Source organism: Haliaeetus leucocephalus, unplaced genomic scaffold (genome assembly GCF_000737465.1).
Source record: "Haliaeetus leucocephalus isolate CR32 unplaced genomic scaffold, Haliaeetus_leucocephalus-4.0 Scaffold2, whole genome shotgun sequence".
Classification (NCBI taxonomy): Eukaryota; Metazoa; Chordata; class Aves; order Accipitriformes; family Accipitridae; genus Haliaeetus; species Haliaeetus leucocephalus.
Window position 1 is genome coordinate 13,368,139 of NW_010972438.1, and position 19,294 is coordinate 13,387,432.

General features: G+C 40.8%; 1 protein-coding gene across 1 annotated transcript in view; it reads left to right on the forward strand.

Moving 5' to 3' along the window:
• Positions 1-6,309: 6,309 nt before the first annotated feature.
• KBTBD12 (kelch repeat and BTB (POZ) domain containing 12) overlaps positions 6,310-19,294 on the forward strand; it is a 30,392-nt gene continuing 17,407 nt past the window's right edge. Inside the window, exons 1-3 of the mRNA XM_010571915.1 lie at positions 6,310-7,379; positions 8,335-8,605; positions 11,757-11,907. Of these exons, the coding sequence (XP_010570217.1) occupies positions 6,310-7,379; positions 8,335-8,605; positions 11,757-11,907 (1,492 nt within the window). The remainder of the gene's footprint in view (positions 7,380-8,334; positions 8,606-11,756; positions 11,908-19,294) is intronic.

The window sequence follows — 19,294 nt, forward strand, 5'->3', positions numbered from 1 at the left end:
GCCCATGCTTGGATATCATGAGGCCTCAGACTGCCTTGACACAGGCTCCTCGGTATCAGATGGCGTGTGAAAAAAACCAAGGTGCCACAGGGACCGAGGGAGAAAAACAGTTAAAATCTCTCTCAGAAGGATTGTCATACTTTATCTTATATAGGCCAATGATGTAATTTGATTTGTAGTGTTCACCGTTTCAAAACCTCAAAATTCCTCTTTCCCTGCCAGCAATAAATCAATTCAGATCACCTGAAAGGTACCTGCTATGGGGCTGATCCTGAGAGATCGATAGGGCTGAGCAAGGAGAGTTCTTTCTCTGTCTTTAACGGGAAGGAGATCACGTCATCTGGCAAACCTTTTAAAACTGCCTAAGCAATTTAAGGCTGAAGTTTTACCTTTAAAAGTGATGCAAACACTGCAGTTCCTAAATTGCACAGTGAGATTAAGTAGGACTTGGACTTTTAACTTAATTAGATGCCTTTGAAAACCTGAAAATCCTAGCAACTAGCAACAGAATATGGAAAACTTCTAGGAAAAGGTACCCTGGCTGCTAGTAGTTGTGTGATACTTGAGACACATCCAAACGCTAAATGTCTAATTGTCACAGAGAACCATTTATTAGAGACACTTACCTGTATGCCTTCTCGAACCATATAGACATAAATTTCCTAAAAAGAATTGGATGTTCTCCCACTTAATGCTCTGCCACAAGTTTGTATATTTTATCTGGACAGAATGGATGAAATTAATTCAAGAAATAATATCTAAGGCAAAGCAAGAAAGTAGGCGCTCCCTGAGACTGTGAGTGACCTTTTCAGCACAGATCTCTAGCCACAGACTTAGAAATGCTTCCCAGTCCGACCACCAATAACTATTCTCTGAGTCTGCTTTTTTCAGCGAGTTGGGCATCTAACTTATGTTGATTTAGTCAGTTGATTTCATCACAATTTGTTTCTAATGTTATCATGTAGGACCATATTGGTAAATTAACTCAAGACAAAATATCTAACTTATCCCCTATTATCCCTCAAAAAATGAAGAAAATTAGATTGGATTGACACAACTTGTTCCTGATAAATAGGTGCTATAGCTGATTTTATCACCTTATTACCCTCTAAATTCTTATAATTCAATCATGTAATAATTTCTTCCTTCATCTTTCCAGGTATCAGAATTAAGAGAATAATTCCTATTATCCTATAGATATAGGAACATCTATAATCCCTCGGAAGCTTCCTTTCTATATCTTATTCTTATTATATCTTTTCCTTATATCAAGATTAGCATTATTATTTGCCCTTCTGGAGCACTGCAGGATCTTTTGCACGGTTTAAAACCTTGATCTTAAATGCCAGCACAGCCTTCATAATTAAACCCCGAGCTTATAACAATATTATCATCTGGGTACTGATTTCTGCCTCGCTGTGGCTGTCAGCCAAATGTCATAATGCATACAATTAACAGATTTGCTTCTCAGCTTACTGATAACAAAGGAAGCACAAATAATTCATAGGCAGAGGCACCGGTTCTTTGATGTGACTGAACTCTGATCCTTTCAGCACCTGAAGGGAGGCCGGCTGAAGACAGGGCACCCTCATTAAGGCAAAGAAGGAAAAAAAAAAAAAGCAGAGGAGGAAGAGGAGGATGCAGGAGGTGGCCCCTGCGCCGCAGCTCGCTGCCCCATGCTGGGTGCTGTGACCTCTTCTGGGCCAGGTCCCGCAGCTCCCACCCTCCCACCACGGCACGGGAAAGAAGAGATTCCGTGGGACTGGGGGAAAAGACAAGAAAAATCTATGTCCCAGACAAAATAATGTCTCTAATTACAAGGTAGCTTTTTTTTTCTCAGAGGTTAAGGGAAATTCCTGATGAGATACTTCCATCTGGTTTACAGTCCCTTTGCGCTGGGGCAGTTCAAAGAGGCTGCAGTGTAACTGAGAATTGAGGACAGCATTTATTTATAGTTTGATAGCCTCATAAAAGCCGTAGAGCTGAGTTCACAGCAGCGCGCTTATTTATGTTTTGAACTGCTCATGCAGCACCCTACTGCCTTGCAAAACGTATGCTGTAGCTCCTGCATAAAATTATATATGACTCTTCATAAGGTTCATGACACAAAGGCAAAGAAAAAAAAGTGAAATTAGACTAACAAACCAGCTGATATAAAAATTAAAGTAGCAGCCAGAACTGGAGGAAAATTAACAGCCCAGCTCTGAAATAAAGTAACATCAAATGAAGATTTGCACCTGAAACTGTATTTCACAATAGAAGAAAAAAATACCCAAAAACTCCAAATAAGGCAATAACCCTGATTTCAGCTCCTGGTGACATTACATAGGATTTGAGCCCTGCACTGGAGGTTTTATAATGACAACCCAGCCTCTGGCACAATCTCAGTATAGTGTCTCACTGCAAATTATATTTGTATCACATCTATCCTTTCTTTTAATATCAATGTACCATCTTTTTCCCTCTGTAACCCAGAGGGGAAAGCAAAGCAGTACCGTTTCATTATTACCCTTTAATAGTCTTTCCAGTGATATAAAGCAGAATATTAATATCCTTCCAATGACCTCACCTAAACACTGCTAAAAGCCAGGAGGGGAGTGACAAGTTTGTAGCTAATGCACAAGGATGAATTTCTGAAGTTAATGAAAGGATTTCACCCCTGGGTTTTCTTTTTTAACCTTTTAGCTTCAGTTTCCTCAGGTGTAGGATGGAGAAAGTAGACTTACATACAAGTTGACAGCACGATTTTATTGAGTACAGTTCAGTCAGGAGCTTGGTGTGCTCTCAAAACAAGGAGATGAAGAAGGCACATTTGTATGAGGAAAGGCAAATGCCGTCTTCTTGATGGTGTAAGGTAACCAAGCTCTGCCTATAGCTCTGGCTGGGGAAGCAGCGCGGCTCTGCAGAGCCCGGCGAGGTGGCTGAGGAGGAGGTTGGAGGTTGCAGTGATCCTGCCTGCAAGGTGGAGACTCCTTGCACAACTCGGTGCAAGGGTGAGGCGGTGGCTGGGTACGGACCAGCCCCAGGAGAGGGGAGACCACACCACCTACCCCTCACAGGCTGTGCGTGGTTCTGCTGCTGCCGCTGGGGAGGATGCCCAGAGCCACCCCACCAGCTTTGTGGGCGGCAGAGGAGACCACCCCGCGCCGGGGGCGGATGGGCAGGGTCCCTCATCATCTGCGTAGTGGTCCATCAGATAAGCTGTGCTTAAAGGAGCACGTAAACGGCGTGAGCTACACTGTGCTTTAAGGTTCCTACGCCTCACATCTTAATGAAGAAAGAGAGGAGAAAACGGCTGCGAGCATGTTGTGCCAGATATCCTAATCACTGGTAAATGAACACATAAAATTCACAAATCTGCTGAACGGTGTAATCAAAGACAAAGTGTTGCTCTTAAGAAAGCTAAATTAACAGTGAAAGAAAACTTAAAGGTGACCAGCAAAGGAAGTGAAATCATAACTCAGTTCTACACACTGCTTCTTCCTGATCTGTACAAAAGTCTGGGAAAGATGATGATGATTAATCATCTCACTTGTTCTTCACATTAAAAATGCACATTTTGTCCATTATGGAAAAGCTGGAGGATGTGTGAAGCTCTGACATCACAAAAGAGAAAGGAGAGAAGTTGATAATTTTGGAGGAAAAACCCTGGTTAGTCAGATTGCTAAGCAGGATTGGGGTCTTGTTGGTAGTTATTAACACTTTCATCCAGTTGGAGAGTGAACGGCCTGGTTGAAGACACTACAGCTCATCTCTTTCGAGATATGTGTGCTTATAATACATGATCTTTGAGATATGGTGTGGTTTCTTCATCAAAATGCAGTGAAGATCAAATATTGCAAGGTGATAAAATAGCACGAGGGGAAAACAATAAACTGGCCATTTAATTATCATGTAGGATTAAAAAAAGGAACTTCTATTTCATAAAAGCCTTCTACTGACTGTAAAGACTGCTCTAGAGGCAGTCGATGCAGGATTAAGACCTACATTTTCTCAAATGCAGTATTTCACTTCAATGTAGCCAGGAAAAAAAAATAAATCTAGATTTTGGAAATACCATCGCTTTATTTTTTGTACTAAACTTACTGCCTTTGATTGATTTTTAGAAGTACCATAAGAAGAGCTCAGAGCTTGGCTCACATTCAGATTATGAAGTTAATGTTTTGTCTTCCAAATTCATTTTTAAAATCTGGTAATAACCCAGATTCATTTCTCAGATGTGTTGCTTCTAGTTCCAGATTTGGAATATGGAAAGAATTGATAAAATCAAGGAAATGCTAGTCTTCAAGCATGCCTGGCTTTTAATTTAGCACGCAAAGTGAGGAATCTATATAATTTGCTGAAACAGAATGATGACTACTTCCAAAGCCAACTGAACAGCTAAAAGTGTAGGTCTGAGACTGATGATATAGCTGTAGATTTCCTTTTCACCTGGAAATAACTATAATATTTTTAAAAAATCCACCTATCTAGATCTGTAGAGAAATCTGGACTGTTTGTGAAAATACCTTTAGGTGGATTTGAAAGAATTTAATATACACATTTTTTACGCTGATACATATTTCTTTAACTGAACTAAGACTATTCCTTGTGCTTCCAGGATTTGAGAAAACCAGTTTGATCTGTCATACAAGACCCTGATTCTGCAAATATTTAAGCTGGTGAGGAACGTTACTCATTTGAATAATCCCATTAAGCAATTCATAGCATGGTTACAATGTGTTTCAAACATGGTTATACCACAGCTTTAGGACTTGTCTGCGTATTGGTGATTCATGACATGAGTCCTTAATGTATCTCCACAACAGAACTGTCTCAGTACCACATTAGAGACAAAAACTGTGTTAAGCACTGGTATCCCTCAAGTGATGGGTAAATGTCATTCTCCCATTGATAGCTCTACCACTGTACCTCACGTTCTGCAGCTTGCTGATCTGAAAGCCTGAGAGGTTCAGTACCGCCCCCCCCCCCAAAAAAACCCCCAGAAATGGGACTATGAAGTTCCTTCTGGTTTCCCCATAAATAAAACTAGAGGGAGTATGTGAATAATTACAATTTAATGAAAAATCCCATTTGAGGTTACAGTACATGGAACCAAAACTCCGTGAATCTGCAGCATCCTGCTGAGAAGCAGGACAGCTCGAAAGCTGGCCCCTATTTACTAATCCTTTATTTATCCCAAAGCAAACCAGTAGCAACTCTGTAGAAACCAGTGACCACCACTTTGGTGTGAAAGAGTAAAGAATCTGGCCAATTGGACCGAGTTGCTTCTGGCCAATTCCACCACCACACTTCAAGGGTGGAGGATGTCTCTGCCCACAACATTGTCTTGACTCTCTTAGTTTGAAGCCTGGGGAGAAAGCAACTGGTAAAGTGGGACGTGATGGGGCAGAGACAAATCCCTTGGTAGAGTAATGATTTGGCAGCTTCCTAACTGCTTTGCAAGGGTGTAATCACAGGGCTTTTGAACCAAAACTTTTCTGCAAACTGGTAGCCGAGTCTGGTGGTAAGGCAGAGTATTAAAGATCCACACATCTACTTATGCCTCTGTAAAATGCCAGTGAACTGGGTTGTACTAGTGGCTTTATTTCTCACCCACTTTGCAGAAGTGTAGATCTCTGTAAAAACTAATGAGAGAAGCAAGTCTAATGGTTTTCCATTTTTTCAGTCTTGTAAAACCCTTTTCTGAAGTCTCTGCTTAGGCATAACTCCTAGTTTGAAAGGAGCTGCGAGGACTGAAAAGGCACTACTCCATTGTAGCTGTCTAACCTCAGGGGCTGTTGAAAATATAAGGTACTTTCAGTGTCTAAGCAACAACTAATGTCCTTCAGATGCATGTGAGAGACAAAATTTGAATAGCTAAGGAATAAGGGGCTGACTTAGAGTTTATTAAAGTCAGGGGAAATCTTTCCCTCAATTTTAATAGGCTCTGGATCAGGAACAGGGAAAGGAGGGAGAAGGCAGCTGGAAAAGACTGTTTTGAAGGGAAGTCTGTAATTTTCTTTAAGTGATCACAAAAGTTGTTGAGGAGGTATTGAATATTGAAGATCATTTGAAGAGTTGATTTTTATTTTATTTTGTCTTGGAGATCTTGAGCCTGATATCTCACCATATTTTTACATACTTTTTATGCATTACTGATTTATATCACACCCTATAGAACGACTATCTTTAGATATTAACAGCAATATTCATTTGCCCAACAATTTGTTCTTATTGGACTATGTCATGCTTCTACTTCTAGAAACATTCCTGATGAAGACCTTGAATTCTGAGAAGATTTAAAACCAGGAAGTTTGGGGATCAACCATGGATCATAAGGCTGAGGAGAAAAGAAAGCAGCACCATAGCCTGACTTTATTGGAACAAGTAAAGAGAATGAAGGAATCAACAGAGATAATTGATGTTGTCCTAGTTGCAGAAGGTGAGAAATTTCCCTGCCATAAAGTGGTGCTGGCTGCCTTCAGTCCCTATTTCAAAGCCATGTTTACCTGTGGCTTGGCTGAATGCACGCAAAGAGAAGTGGTACTGTATGACGTCTCTGCAGAGAGCGTGTCAGTAATACTCGATTACATGTACAGTGCAGATTTGCACCTCACTAATCAGAACGTGCAGACTGTTGCGCTTGCTGCATATTTCATGCAGATGGAAGATGTTTTCAGTATATGTCAGAAGTACATGATGGACCATATGGATGCTTCCAACTGTGTGGGCATCTACTACTTTGCAAATCACATTGGTGCAGAAGATTTATCTGATCAAGCGAGGAAATATTTATATCAACATTTTGCTGAGGTGAGCTTACAGGAAGAAATATTAGAGATTGAATTTCAGCAGCTGTTGACTCTCATAAAATCAGATGATCTGAATATTTCCAGGGAGGAGAGCATTCTGGACCTTGTCATCAGATGGGTCAAGCACAGCAGAAAGTCACGTGTAGAACATCTTATTGAGCTCCTGAAGCAAGTGCGACTGGTACTTGTCAGCCCTTCCTTTCTCGTGGAAGCCCGGAAAAGGAACACAATGATCCTGTGCAATTCAGAATGCAATGATATGTTTGAGGAAGCACTGAAAACCATCAAGCTATCCAGCCACCCTTCTCTCAGCCTGCGATACGGCATGGAGACTACTGATCTCTTACTCTGCATCGGCAACAATTCTCTCGGCATTAGGTCAAGACACGGTAGCTATGCCGATGCCAGTTTTTGTTACGCTCCTGCAACGCAAAAGACTTACTTCATTTCCTCTCCAAAGTATGGAGAGGGTTTAGGATCTGTTTGCACTGGTGTTGTCACTGAAAATAATGATATTATTGTGGCAGGAGAGGCAAGTGCCGTCAAGATGTCTAGACAAAAGACTAGGAACATCGAAATTTATAGGTGTGTACCCTCTGTTGGAAAATCCCTAATTATCTAAAAATTTTAAATCCAAATAATGTTTCTGGGGACAAAAGAAGACCATTAGACAAAGCGTTCTTTACTTGAAAGTTTTCCCAGAGATTTCAATTACTCTAATCAATTTGTCACAATTGATCTTTATGGTACAATGAATTATATACATACAACTGAATCCTGATGCCTTTTCTCCTGAAAGAAGGAGGATTTACTGTAGTGGCATCTCTGTGTAAATGAGCTTGATCAGGTCCTACATCAATGTATGTGGGTTTTATATTCTCCTTACTCAAATCTCAGCATTTTCCTACGATGCTCTTTTCTAGGTTATTAGCAGGGGGAAATGAGTCAAGTGAATGACCCAGGGAGTCCAGTAACACAGAGATAACACACTTCTCTGTTGGTGTTGATGATAGTACTTCAGAGATTAAAGGATAATGACTGATAGCTTTAAACCTTCATTCCATTTTTACTCATGTCTTTTTCAGATGCACCCATTTTAAAGAAAATCAGACAATTTCTGGATTAAAGACAAAATTTAACAATGGTGACAGCATTTTCAAATACAGATGCCTAAATTTAAGGAAGTAAATGCATACTGAGGCAGATGAAGTGGCCTTATTTTCAGCAGTGCTGAGCTCTTACTCTTCCCACCAGCTTCAGTGGAAACTGTGACTGAACAGCACATGCAGAAATGAGGGATTCCTTACCTTAATTAGGGTCAAATATCTTTGAAAGGATGCCTAAAATTAGGATCCCTCATACTAAAAATGCTTCATATTGCAAAAATTGGGCTCACAATTTTATAACTTCTCTGTGAAGGAGAAGTTGTTGTCATTGTATCATTGTCTGAATAAAATTGACGATGAAGGGGGTAATGTTTCAAAACAAGCTGATGGACTTCAGTAAACCAGGGCATTTACAACTTTGGATTTTCCTACAGATACCACCAGCGAGGAAACCAGTTTTGGCACAGCCTGTGCACCACTCAGCTCCGTGAACTCTATGCACTGGGCACTATCCATAACGATCTCTATGTAATAGGAGGGCAAATGAAAGTGAAAAATCAGTATCTGGTCACAAACTGTGTGGAGAAGTATTCCATGGAGCAAGGCACCTGGAGAAGCACGGCACCTCTTCCAGTACCATTAGCTTGCCATGTGGTGGTGACGGTGAAGAATAAGCTCTATGTGCTGGGTGGATGGACACCACAGGTTAAGAAATGTGCCAGTTTTGTTTTGTTCGTGTACTAACAAGCAGTGTTGTGTAATTTTATGGTGCTTCTTGCATAGGAAAAGTACATCAGTGATAACAGAAGAATAAATTGCTCACATTCCTCTGATTAAACATCTTTTGTAGGAAAATCAAACAAGGTGAAGAAGAATAATATCCATCTTATGCCATCCTCACTGTAAATACCAACTTCAGAGAGGACAGTTCTTTCATAGAGATGTGCATAGTGAGCAAGAGTTTAAAATACATCTCCTGTGTCAACATGGGTTCCAGCCTTTCCTTTCCTTATTTACCATTCTCTTAATTTTTCTAGGTATCCATAAATAATGGTACTTAAATCATACAGGGGCCCTTAACTGAGCCCTGTCTTCAAAAAGTGTGTACACAGGTAAATTTCAGGGACAGATTTATATACAAAATTTAAAGTTCACCTCAATTTCTCAGGAAACTTTCTTGGGTAACTAAAGTTCATTTATTTGATTTTCATTATGTTACATTTTGAATGAAAAGTCAGAGCATTCTCTGGAAAACGGATTCCTTTAATCAATCCATTTATTTGTTTCAGTTGCATTGCTTGGCCATGTAAAGTTTTAATGGGAATTTTCAGCAGGGCCACAGATACCATATTCAGTAGTACAGGGAATATACAGAACTACGCTACAAAGAAGATGGATGTCAGGAACAGTGCTTGCTCTCTCCAGTTGCTCCCAGTGAAAAAGATCTTTTTTAAGAGTGTAGCGCATTCTTATTTACTGCTCAGTGCAATTTAAATTTAAGCATTCAAGATAAAGCCCCACATTTACTTGACAATGAAGTAGAGCATCTGTAATCCTTATTGCCGACAGCAGTATGTTCAGACTGTCATCACATCTCATTGGTTTGTGTTCTCTTGAAATAAATTACTGTTTAAAGTATTTAAAAGTAAGATGCCTTCAGCAAACAAGATTTCAACTTCTTTGGATATTTTGAATGCAGGAATCCCCAAAGGACACAACAGAAAGATCAGAGAGTATTTCTGGTACTGAAACAACTGAGCAAGGATACCTCGCTATTTAAAGAATTAAAATATGAAAACACTTAATGTAGAAACTGTCTGTAAAAAAACTTGAACTGAAAGATATGTCATATAACAAAGATAGATGTTGAAGTCAGACAACAAGCTTTGTCTTAATAGCTCTCCAGAACAGATTGGAAGGGGGAAAAGTGGCTTAGAAGCACAAGTCAAGAATATTGAGCCAAGAATGTTTTAAAAAAAATACAGGCACCTCGAAAACACCTGAAGGGGATAACTGCCAACCAGTACTATCAGTAACAATACATGGGAGTCTGAGTTTATATATAAATAGGCTTAAGATGAGCAGATTAACAGTAATTGGTTAAAAACCATAGCTTGGTAAGATTAGGGCGTACCTGAACAGATCAGAACAAACTAGCTAAAGCTCTCAAAACAGTGCTTGAAGACTAGCACTGCAGAGTGTTGAATTCTTTTGGTACCATATATCTCCCATACTCACCTGTCAGATGCAATGATTGTATATGTGGGGTTACCACAGCTGCACTGTGAAAGCAAATTAGTTTGTCAAGCCAGGAGTTGTCCCTATGCTCAAGCAGCACTGAATGTTCTGTCAATCCTGAACAAATACTAACGACACAGCATTGACAGAGTGCCGTAAATGCGCGTGTCCATTACAGGACAGAGATAAATACATGTTTCCTTCCCATTCAGGCTTTGCAATTGACACAAGACAAGACAAAGTCAATCCAGGACATAAAATGATAGCTTAGGAGGGCAAGGGCTCCACTCACAGCAGCATTGCTCTGGCTCAGCATTGGTCTAGCCTCACTGATGCCAGCGGAGCTAAAAACCCAAGCGACTCCAGCCTTGGGAACTGGGGGGGTCTTAAAATGGAAAAAGCATTCAGTGAGGCTGAGAGGAAAGCTTCAGATCCTTGAGACAGCCAGAAGGGCTGCTGGATGTTATGTTTTCTGTACGTAAACAAGACGAAGCGTGCTCTGAGGTGAACGTTACCACAAAAATGAGGTAGGATGTGAATTTACAGCGTGTCAAATGGTGGCTGCTCCTAAGTATATGCATACTCTGTGTTGAAAATACAGAGCTTACCCCTCTTTCAGTGAATAAATTAGTGTTTCACACTTACCATGGAGAAAGAGCATGCCCCTCGGCACTTAAAGGGAGTAACCAAGAGGCTATATATTTATTTTCTAGTTTGCTTCCTGCTATCTTGTCCATGACATTCGTGTTGGAAAGGTCTTTTGGAAAAGAAAAATAACATGCAAAGCAAGAACACATATAACACCATCACAAGTAAGCAAAGTAGTTCTCTCCTTCTCACTCTCTCTATGTGAAACCTTTCATCCCGTAATATTTCAGGATCCTTCCCCCACAGCCTACTGCTTACATTCAAGGGTATCATACCCAGAAAACACAATCTGAGTTCCCTGCATCATAAGAGACAGGCAGAGAAAGGGGAAGAAGATTAGAGAGAATAAGAGGAGTAGGAGTGAGTATAAAAAGAGTATTATGGCAGCAAAGATAGAGCGGGGGGGGGTAGGAGCTTATTATGAAAACTATTGAAGGAGAAGTTACAGCAGTTGAACAACATTACTCTGGTTAGACTGACTAAATAAACTGGCAAATGACTTGAGAATAAGTTGTAAATATACACAGGCCTGAGAAAGGCCAGCAAAGTACCTCACTGAGACTCACAGTACGATCTGAGTAACAGTGGGAATAGATTTCAACCTTTAGCAGGAAGAAAAAATGTCAGATAGACTGGTTTTCCCTCTATTATTATTAGGACTTTACAGCAGCCTTGTGAAAGAGGTACATTCTGCTAGAGCCGGGCCCATGAATGTATTGTTATTACCTGAATCCTCAGGTTTATTGCTGCAGAATATAGATGCCCTCTTACTCATTTGCCTTCTACAGAGTACTCCCAGCCACAAGTCATGGGTGCTGTTAGACCCTAGTGAGTATGAATCACTTCGCAGCTATAATTGATGTGTTTATGTTATTTATCTGCTGAGCTGTCTGCTGTGATTAATTGCATGCAGGCATGTGCAGAGGGCTCCAAATGTTGTATTATTATATGGCTGTCATATTTCATACAGATGGATCTGCCTGACGATGAGCCGGATCGATTAAGTAACAGAACGTTTCGGTATGACCCAGGCCAAGACAAATGGACAGAAGGCGCGCCAATGAAGTACTCCAAATACCGCTTCAGCACAGCTGTAGTCAACAGTGAGATTTATGTCTTGGGTAAGAGGAAACAGATTTTTAACAGATAGCACCATGACTTTTTCTTCTTTCCAGCAATTTGCCTCTGTGAAGTGAAATATCTCACCCTTTGCTCTGTACTATAGGACAAAGTATGTTGGACTGAATGGATAGTATTTGTCTAGAGCTACTTTTTCCCCATATAATTTCTTCCTTCCTTAATCCATGAAGATTAAATTAAGTGAATGTTTAGTGCTCTGCATTAACGAAACAAAGATACTTTACTTTTTAAACTACTTTTCTTTGGAGTACCAGTGTGTGCTATAAATAATAATGAAATTTAAAAGGTGTGTAGACAAGCCTTGTTAGCACCATTCCACAGGTGAGCAGTGAAAAGCTAAGGAACATACCCAGCACCATGAAGGCATAGCACAGGGGAAAAGAGAATTTGGATTTACCAGTCAAAACAAACATTATTTGTGGATTCTAACAAAATTCAATTAATCAGTCTCTTCCACCCACCTCAACGCAGTGCATTTTTGGAAAATCCAAATCATTCATTTGTCATTTTTTTGATGGAATATTTTAATTTTTTTTGTTTCAAAACAGTATTTTGAGCAAAAGTTCTAAGACTTGTGTGAAAGAGTTCAGTAATCTCCTACCCCAAAATCTTTTGTCCTAAAATGATCCCCATCCATATCCCCAGTTCTGCAGTTCATCCATAACATGATGCTTTTCCCAAAGACCATCCTTCATGGCCCTGTCCCAACCTCTATCCAAGCCAACAGAAGGAACATCACCTGTTTCTGAACACTAGCAAACACCTCAGAAGCTGGCAAGCAAGAGATTTTTCTGAAGAGAAAAAGATGATGTAAGGCAGGGAAAGGCAGGTGGAGAAGAAAGGCATTGCAGACATTGGGAATGATATGGGGGAAAAGTTGAAAGGGACGTCTTGGAAGGGGAATAGGAGTCAGAAGGGTGTCTATGTGACAGAGAGAAAGATTATAGATAGGTGTATGACTGGAAAGTTCTTGAAGAAGTGGGAAAAAAGTTCATACAGTCAGTTAATCCATAGGTGGCCTGTGAGTTATTCATACCCTTCCACGCTCCCGTGGTCCCAAGGGCAGCATCAGCCATGCAGAAAGTAGCAGTCACGTCAGTACCTCAGGACCTTTCAATCCCTTCTGCTTCAACCTACTCCTGCTTACAAGCTTATCCAAGTGAACACAATAAATACCATCTTATCAACTTAATATACGTCCTCTAGAAGGGGCGTTGTGCTTTTGTCTGGGTTGTTACACACCATGGATAAAGGAGAGTTTGTTCCTGGCATGTAATACAGAAAGCGTTTTGCAGGGGGTGTACCTAAGAAAGGTGTGTTTGAAGTAGGAGAGGAAAATGGCTTTAACATTGCATTTGTCTTCTTTTAGAGAAACTTCTTTCTCTTAAGTGGTTTGAGACAAGCCCATAATCACAACTAGGAGAAAGGGTGAAAGAAGCCCATAGGGAAAAGAGAGTTTTGCAAACAGAAAATCATTTCATTATTGTCAAGTTTAGTGATAGAGAATGTCAGTATGCTGTTAAAATAACGAGAGTGTTGGCTGCCCAAGTTCAAAGACGCTTTGAAAATGTGGAAACTCCATCCTTTGTAAAAGGTTAAATATATATAATTATTTATACTGACCCTGATGCTGTAATGGGGCAGCAGAAGCAGCCGTAATAGTTGGGAAGAGAAAGGCTGTATTCATGCGTTTCAGTAAAAAGTGCTCTGAGATCAAGACCACGAATGCTGTGATGACACAAGAGAGTCAGGGATTAAAAAAAAGGAGCCACCTTGGGATGCATGTGATAAAATAAATTGACAGTCTTCTTCACAGCAAGCCTGACACCGAGACAAGGAAAAGGAGTGGCTAATAAGGAAAACTGCGTCCATTTTCTTCCCTCAAAATCTTACAAAGCAAGAAGCTTATCTGAGTGATTACAGTAATGAAATGTACAGATTGAACACAAAGCACAGTGTTAAATCTGAACAGTGCCTGTTTAAATGGCATTGAGGAAATGTCATGGTCTCACAGACCTTCACAAGCATTTTGCTAACGTAAAAAAATAAAAAGCATCATTTTATTAGGTATAGCTGCCAGTGCTGCAGTATTCAGGGAGCTGAACATTAACTTGAATTCTTTCTTACATGTTAGCCAGTACTACTAATTTTTTTCATGAGAAAATCTTTGCTAACAATCAGATTGGAGCATGTGCTGGAACAGGTTCTTGTTCTGTCTCCATCACTTTGTTGGTTCACACACCTTCCCATGAGCAGTCCTTATTCAAGCAGTCCTAAGGGAACCAATGCACTTAATCCTGAGATTAACAATTTGCTGCACTGGACCCTTCACTCTTGCCACTAAACGTAACCAAATATATGCAAAGACAGTGTTTGTTCTCAGTTTTGACAGTGTAAATCTGGGGTAATTTCACTGTAATGAATAAACTTGCTTGTGATTTATACCAACGGTAACTAAGCTCAGACACTGCTCCAGAGAGCAGATTTTTGGGAAAGACTGCAATTTTTACCATTGTGTTTCTGAGCCTGCCTCTGTTCTGATGCTCTGTCTGCTCAAGGTGTAACTGCGGCAAGTGTAGACAGGAATGAGTTACCATCAGGTAGCATGAATACCTATTGCAGGAAAGACATTTTAACCTAGGTCTGGGGTGTTTTCACAAACTCCTGATTACCTATTTTCACAAATCCTGCAAGGACTTTACCATCCATAAATCTGTAAAATTTGGTTGAAACTGGCCAACTGGCCAAAAGCTATGAGAGGCAGACAAAATAATGTAAATGCAGATACAGAACACACATGCAGTGAGGGTAATTGCATAAGTCTCGTTTCCTTAGGAAATCAAATAATATTAGAACTAATTTTTTAATTGAAAGACAAACCTGACACTGAGCCAAAAATTATTTGTCAACAAATTCTACCTTTGAATATGCTGGTTTAAATCTGCCTTTAACAGTATGGGTGGAAATGAAGATTTATCTGTTAAAATTGAGAAGAAAATGTGGTTGGTAAATGTTAACCATCACGGTCTGAAAACTCTGTGGAAGAGAATAAAGCATTTTCCAAGACCTCTCAAAATGATGAAGCAATTTCCAAACAAATTCTGTTTGGAAACAGTGATACAGTCACTGATATTGGCATCTTACCCTGCTGATATCACACATGGCCTCATCTCCAGCTGTAAACTCACACTCGCCAACTGTAATTAAAACCTCACACAGAAAAGCTACATTCCACGGTTTATTCATGGTGACAAGTTCTTGTTACCTTGTGAGTTCTCAGGCTGTTGGGCTGCGAGGTGGGTACAGTTTTCCTTTGGAAACAATTGCGATGGTAACCCCGGCCGGGTGAACGGGCAATTCATGGCATTGAAAGGAAGACAGTGAAAGCGTTCTTAATCTGGCTGATGTAGTACTTGATCATGCAGATGAAATTCAGGAGAGAATGGGAATGGAAGGAACAGAGGTTGATGCTGACAGACCAAAGAATAGCAACTGTCACGAGGATGGCAAAACCATTGCAGGCTGTTCAAAGCTGTGGATCCCTCGCACATCACCCTGCTTCACAAGGAATGTGGGGCACTGTGGGAATCTAGAAAGATTCTGTCAGGGGCAATTTGTGCAAAAAGACACATTCTGAAGAGTATCACAGCTTGTAGGTTGTCCTCACGTTGTGACCTCAGAGACGTCTATGCTCAGGTGCAATGACTAAGCTTTTGTGCTACAGATGAGAGAGACTTCTCCAGAGTCTCTACCGTTGCCGTTTATACCCCTTCTCACTCCAAATGGGGGATCCCCGCAGTGAACTCTGTGTGCACAGAGCTTGAACATCTAACAGGCTCCCACAGACCCCCAGTCACGGGACACTCAGGGAAGGGGCAATTCAGAAGCATGCTTGATGTCAATGCTTGGATTCCCGCAAGCATCATCTGCTTGTCATATCATATCTGTTCCTTACGCGGTGCACTGTCTCCATGAGCTTCCTGCAGTCTGCACCCATCTAAGAAGATCCACTGGGGGCTGCTGGGGGCAGAGGAAGGAGGAGGGAGGCAAGGTGGAAGCAGGTAAATGGAAGATATTTCCTGTATGCCATGAGGACCAAGCCCCACTTCCCAGAAATAAAAACAGGAAATAAAGAAATATATAGCTCTAGCTGGATACATAGTGTTGCAGAGAGATGAGACTTCTTTCAAGAAACTCTTGAAAACAAAATCCTTAAATGAAATGTTTGTCAGCTCTTTCAGGCAGGATCTCTGTCTTCCTGTACATTTGATACAGGTGTCAGCACATTCAGGATTAGGTGGGATTCTAGAGCATAAGTGAAAACTCACTGCACTAAAAGTCGATCCTCTCTAATGTCTCTGATGTGTGAATCCAATTTCCAACATAAATATGAAGCAAAAAGCATAGGTCGAGCACTAGGTTTGAATAAGATGCAGTAGCAGACTCCTTGACACACAAATCTAATTTTTGCTCTCATACATGCAGGTGTAAATCTGTAGTAAGTAGTCTGCTGATCTCAGTTTTGTTGTGTCAGACTCATTTTGTTCTAACCCAGTTCAGAATCTGACACTTAGCCTTTGAAGTGTTGATTTCTGAAAAGTCCTATTGGCACAGAACAGAGAGTACATAGTCACTGTCCAAAAACTCTTCCCAGCCTAATTGCCAGCTCCAGCGTGTAAAACCCTAATGACTTAAATGGAATTATTCTAGAGTCACACTGATGGAAGCAAAATGAGAAATAGATTAGAGTTTTTGGTCTGAGTAATAGCATTGTTCAGGAACCTGTACCATGTGTCTTAATCAGCAATCCTGCCATATAATTGTCTGTTTGTTGTATAATGTTCCTAGAGAGCCTTATGCTATTTATACAGTGTACATAATCCTCATAAGTAAATGAACAGCATTTCCTAAGGCTCAAAATCCTTTCTCCTATTCATCGCATTTGACTGGTCTTAGCTCTTTCTCTCCATATTTTCCCAGGAACATAACTATATTCGTTGGAAAGCCCAAGAAAGAGTAGTATTGTGTTCTTAATGACAGAGGCAATTGAGACACTTTTGGAAGAAAACCAGATGGGAGGGCTCTATTTAAGGTCATGCATTTTAATCTCTTGCTTAAAAAAATGTCCTTTCCAGCTAGGTCTCTGAAAACTCATTACAGCCAACGGACAAATTAGGAAAATTTATCCAAATGAATCCATTCGAATGCCATATTCATTAGCTTATGTTAAAACACAATCAGTAGAACTACTGTCTCTGAAATACAGGTCACTGGTAAAAAATGTTCTATCACCATGACAGCTTTAATCATGTGTTGCTTTTATGTTATATAATTCCTGCTTTATAAATAAGAACATATAGAAGGACTTAAATGAGAAATCCTATTAGGGAAGATTTAGGAATCGAAGAATTTTTGTTTATCCTCCTCAGCCTGGCATCCTACCTCTTACAGCTTGTTTTTTTCCCCTGAGTTCCTGCTGAGAGCTTCTTTTAAAAGTTTTAAGCAGTTAAATGAGGTTCAATTAAATACTGAATGTCTCAATCATAAAATACTTATTTGAATATGTACTTTAGGGTCTCTCTAGAAAGCAAAGCTTGTGTAGGAGGGGCTTGAAGGAGACATTTTAGCTTTCATGCTTGAGTATTAACTGTGCATTTGAATAACACCTTCTCCTAAAATAAACATGTCTATTTATAAATATGCTTTGGACTTCTGACAAGTAGCAGATTATGGGCCTGATTCTGTTCTGTTATACCTGTGCAACAGCCTCCGGAGTGCCTGTGTGCAGGGAAGAAGAAGAAATGCAAAAATCTGGCCTGATAGATGGGATCAGAAATGCTCCCTACTCACTTAAGGAATATGAAGGGAAATGACAACAAGGCATTACAGGGGAAAAGGAGGAGCGGGAACCAAAGTGTTGACCATGTTTAGGAAGACAATCACCTGTTTTTTCAGCCCTGCTTCTAATCAATCTTTTGCCCTCGCGTCTGCATTACCTCATCTGCTGTGCTCTGCGTTAGTAAAGAATGACAATGCTTCTCAGTTTCATCTTTGGAAGTGCCTGCCAGGGCTAGCTTTATTGCTCCCCTATTTCTCTGAGAAACCAGCTATGCAGCCCTGCTTTGCAGAGACTGAGAGAGCAATGTAAGTGCCGAGACTCTCAGCTTGAGTGCCGTTAAAGAGTAATGAAGGGAAATGTTACATAAGAGATTAGCGCTATTAAATCCATTGTGCATTCAGAGATCAATTTAATAGTGAATTATTTTACAGGAGGCAAAGCTTAGATTTCACTCGCTTGTTGGAGAATTACTCCTTTTTTTCACCCATTTGCCAGGTTCCTTTGATAAAAATTCAAAGCAGCACTCGTAAGAATACATGTTGTTCAGTACTGTGATCTGAGGACTTAATGACATGATAAAGAATTGCAGTGTCAGTGCCCTGAGGGCACTAACAGGTCTTGATCATCCTGACCAGCATCACCTGGGGCCTCCACCCACACGCTCTGCCCATAGGTCCAGAAGCATCATTTAAACACAGGCCTGAGGGCACCAGCCCCTTCTTGTTACCTTGCCTTTGCCTGACAACTGCTGGTAGGACCCACTGCAATTGCCTGCCCCTGGTTCTGTGGAGCTGTGCCTTGACGGTGAGCTCATTACCTGGGTCATCTTCCCTCTGGGAGCAGCTCTGCTCTTGTTGCTCCTTGATGTACTGCCCTGGCTGAGGTACTGTAGGTCATGTCTAATTTCAGCTGTCTGTTAGTGGGGGAACCAAGTTAAATGGTATGAAGTCTGATATTCAGATGTCACCACCACCCCCCTGCCCCTCTCAGTGGAGTACATAAACTGGTTTTGGTGCTATCTAGACCACCAACCACTTTGTAGGTGTCATTTTGGTCAGCCATCCTGTCTGCACAATGAGCAGTCTAGACTTGAATCTGGGGGGAAAAAATTGTCCATGTTGGAGTCAGCTGCCTGGCAGATTTAGCTGCATGAGAGTTCAGCGTGGATGAGACTTGGGAGTGCAATTGCTCTGCACCAGTGCCTGCCTTTACAAGTACTGGTGATGTGGGTGAAGTCACTGGATATGTGTAGGTGGGAATGCTCCCTCTCTCTTGAAACTCAACTGTGTGTCAGTCTCACTCCTATAGATCTATCTAGGGCACCTATTTCCTTTGCACCTGCTGAACTAATTATGACCAGTGACTCTTTACCACTTCGCTGCTGTTACACATTCCTCCTCAAGTGCTGGAAGGGTGTTCTGTTATTAGAACTGATGTGATTCAAATTGCATTCAGTCTTCTCAGATGAGCGTGGAGTAAGGGGGAGGCAGTTGACCTCAGCCAAAGCAATGCGTTTTGCCTTCAGCCAG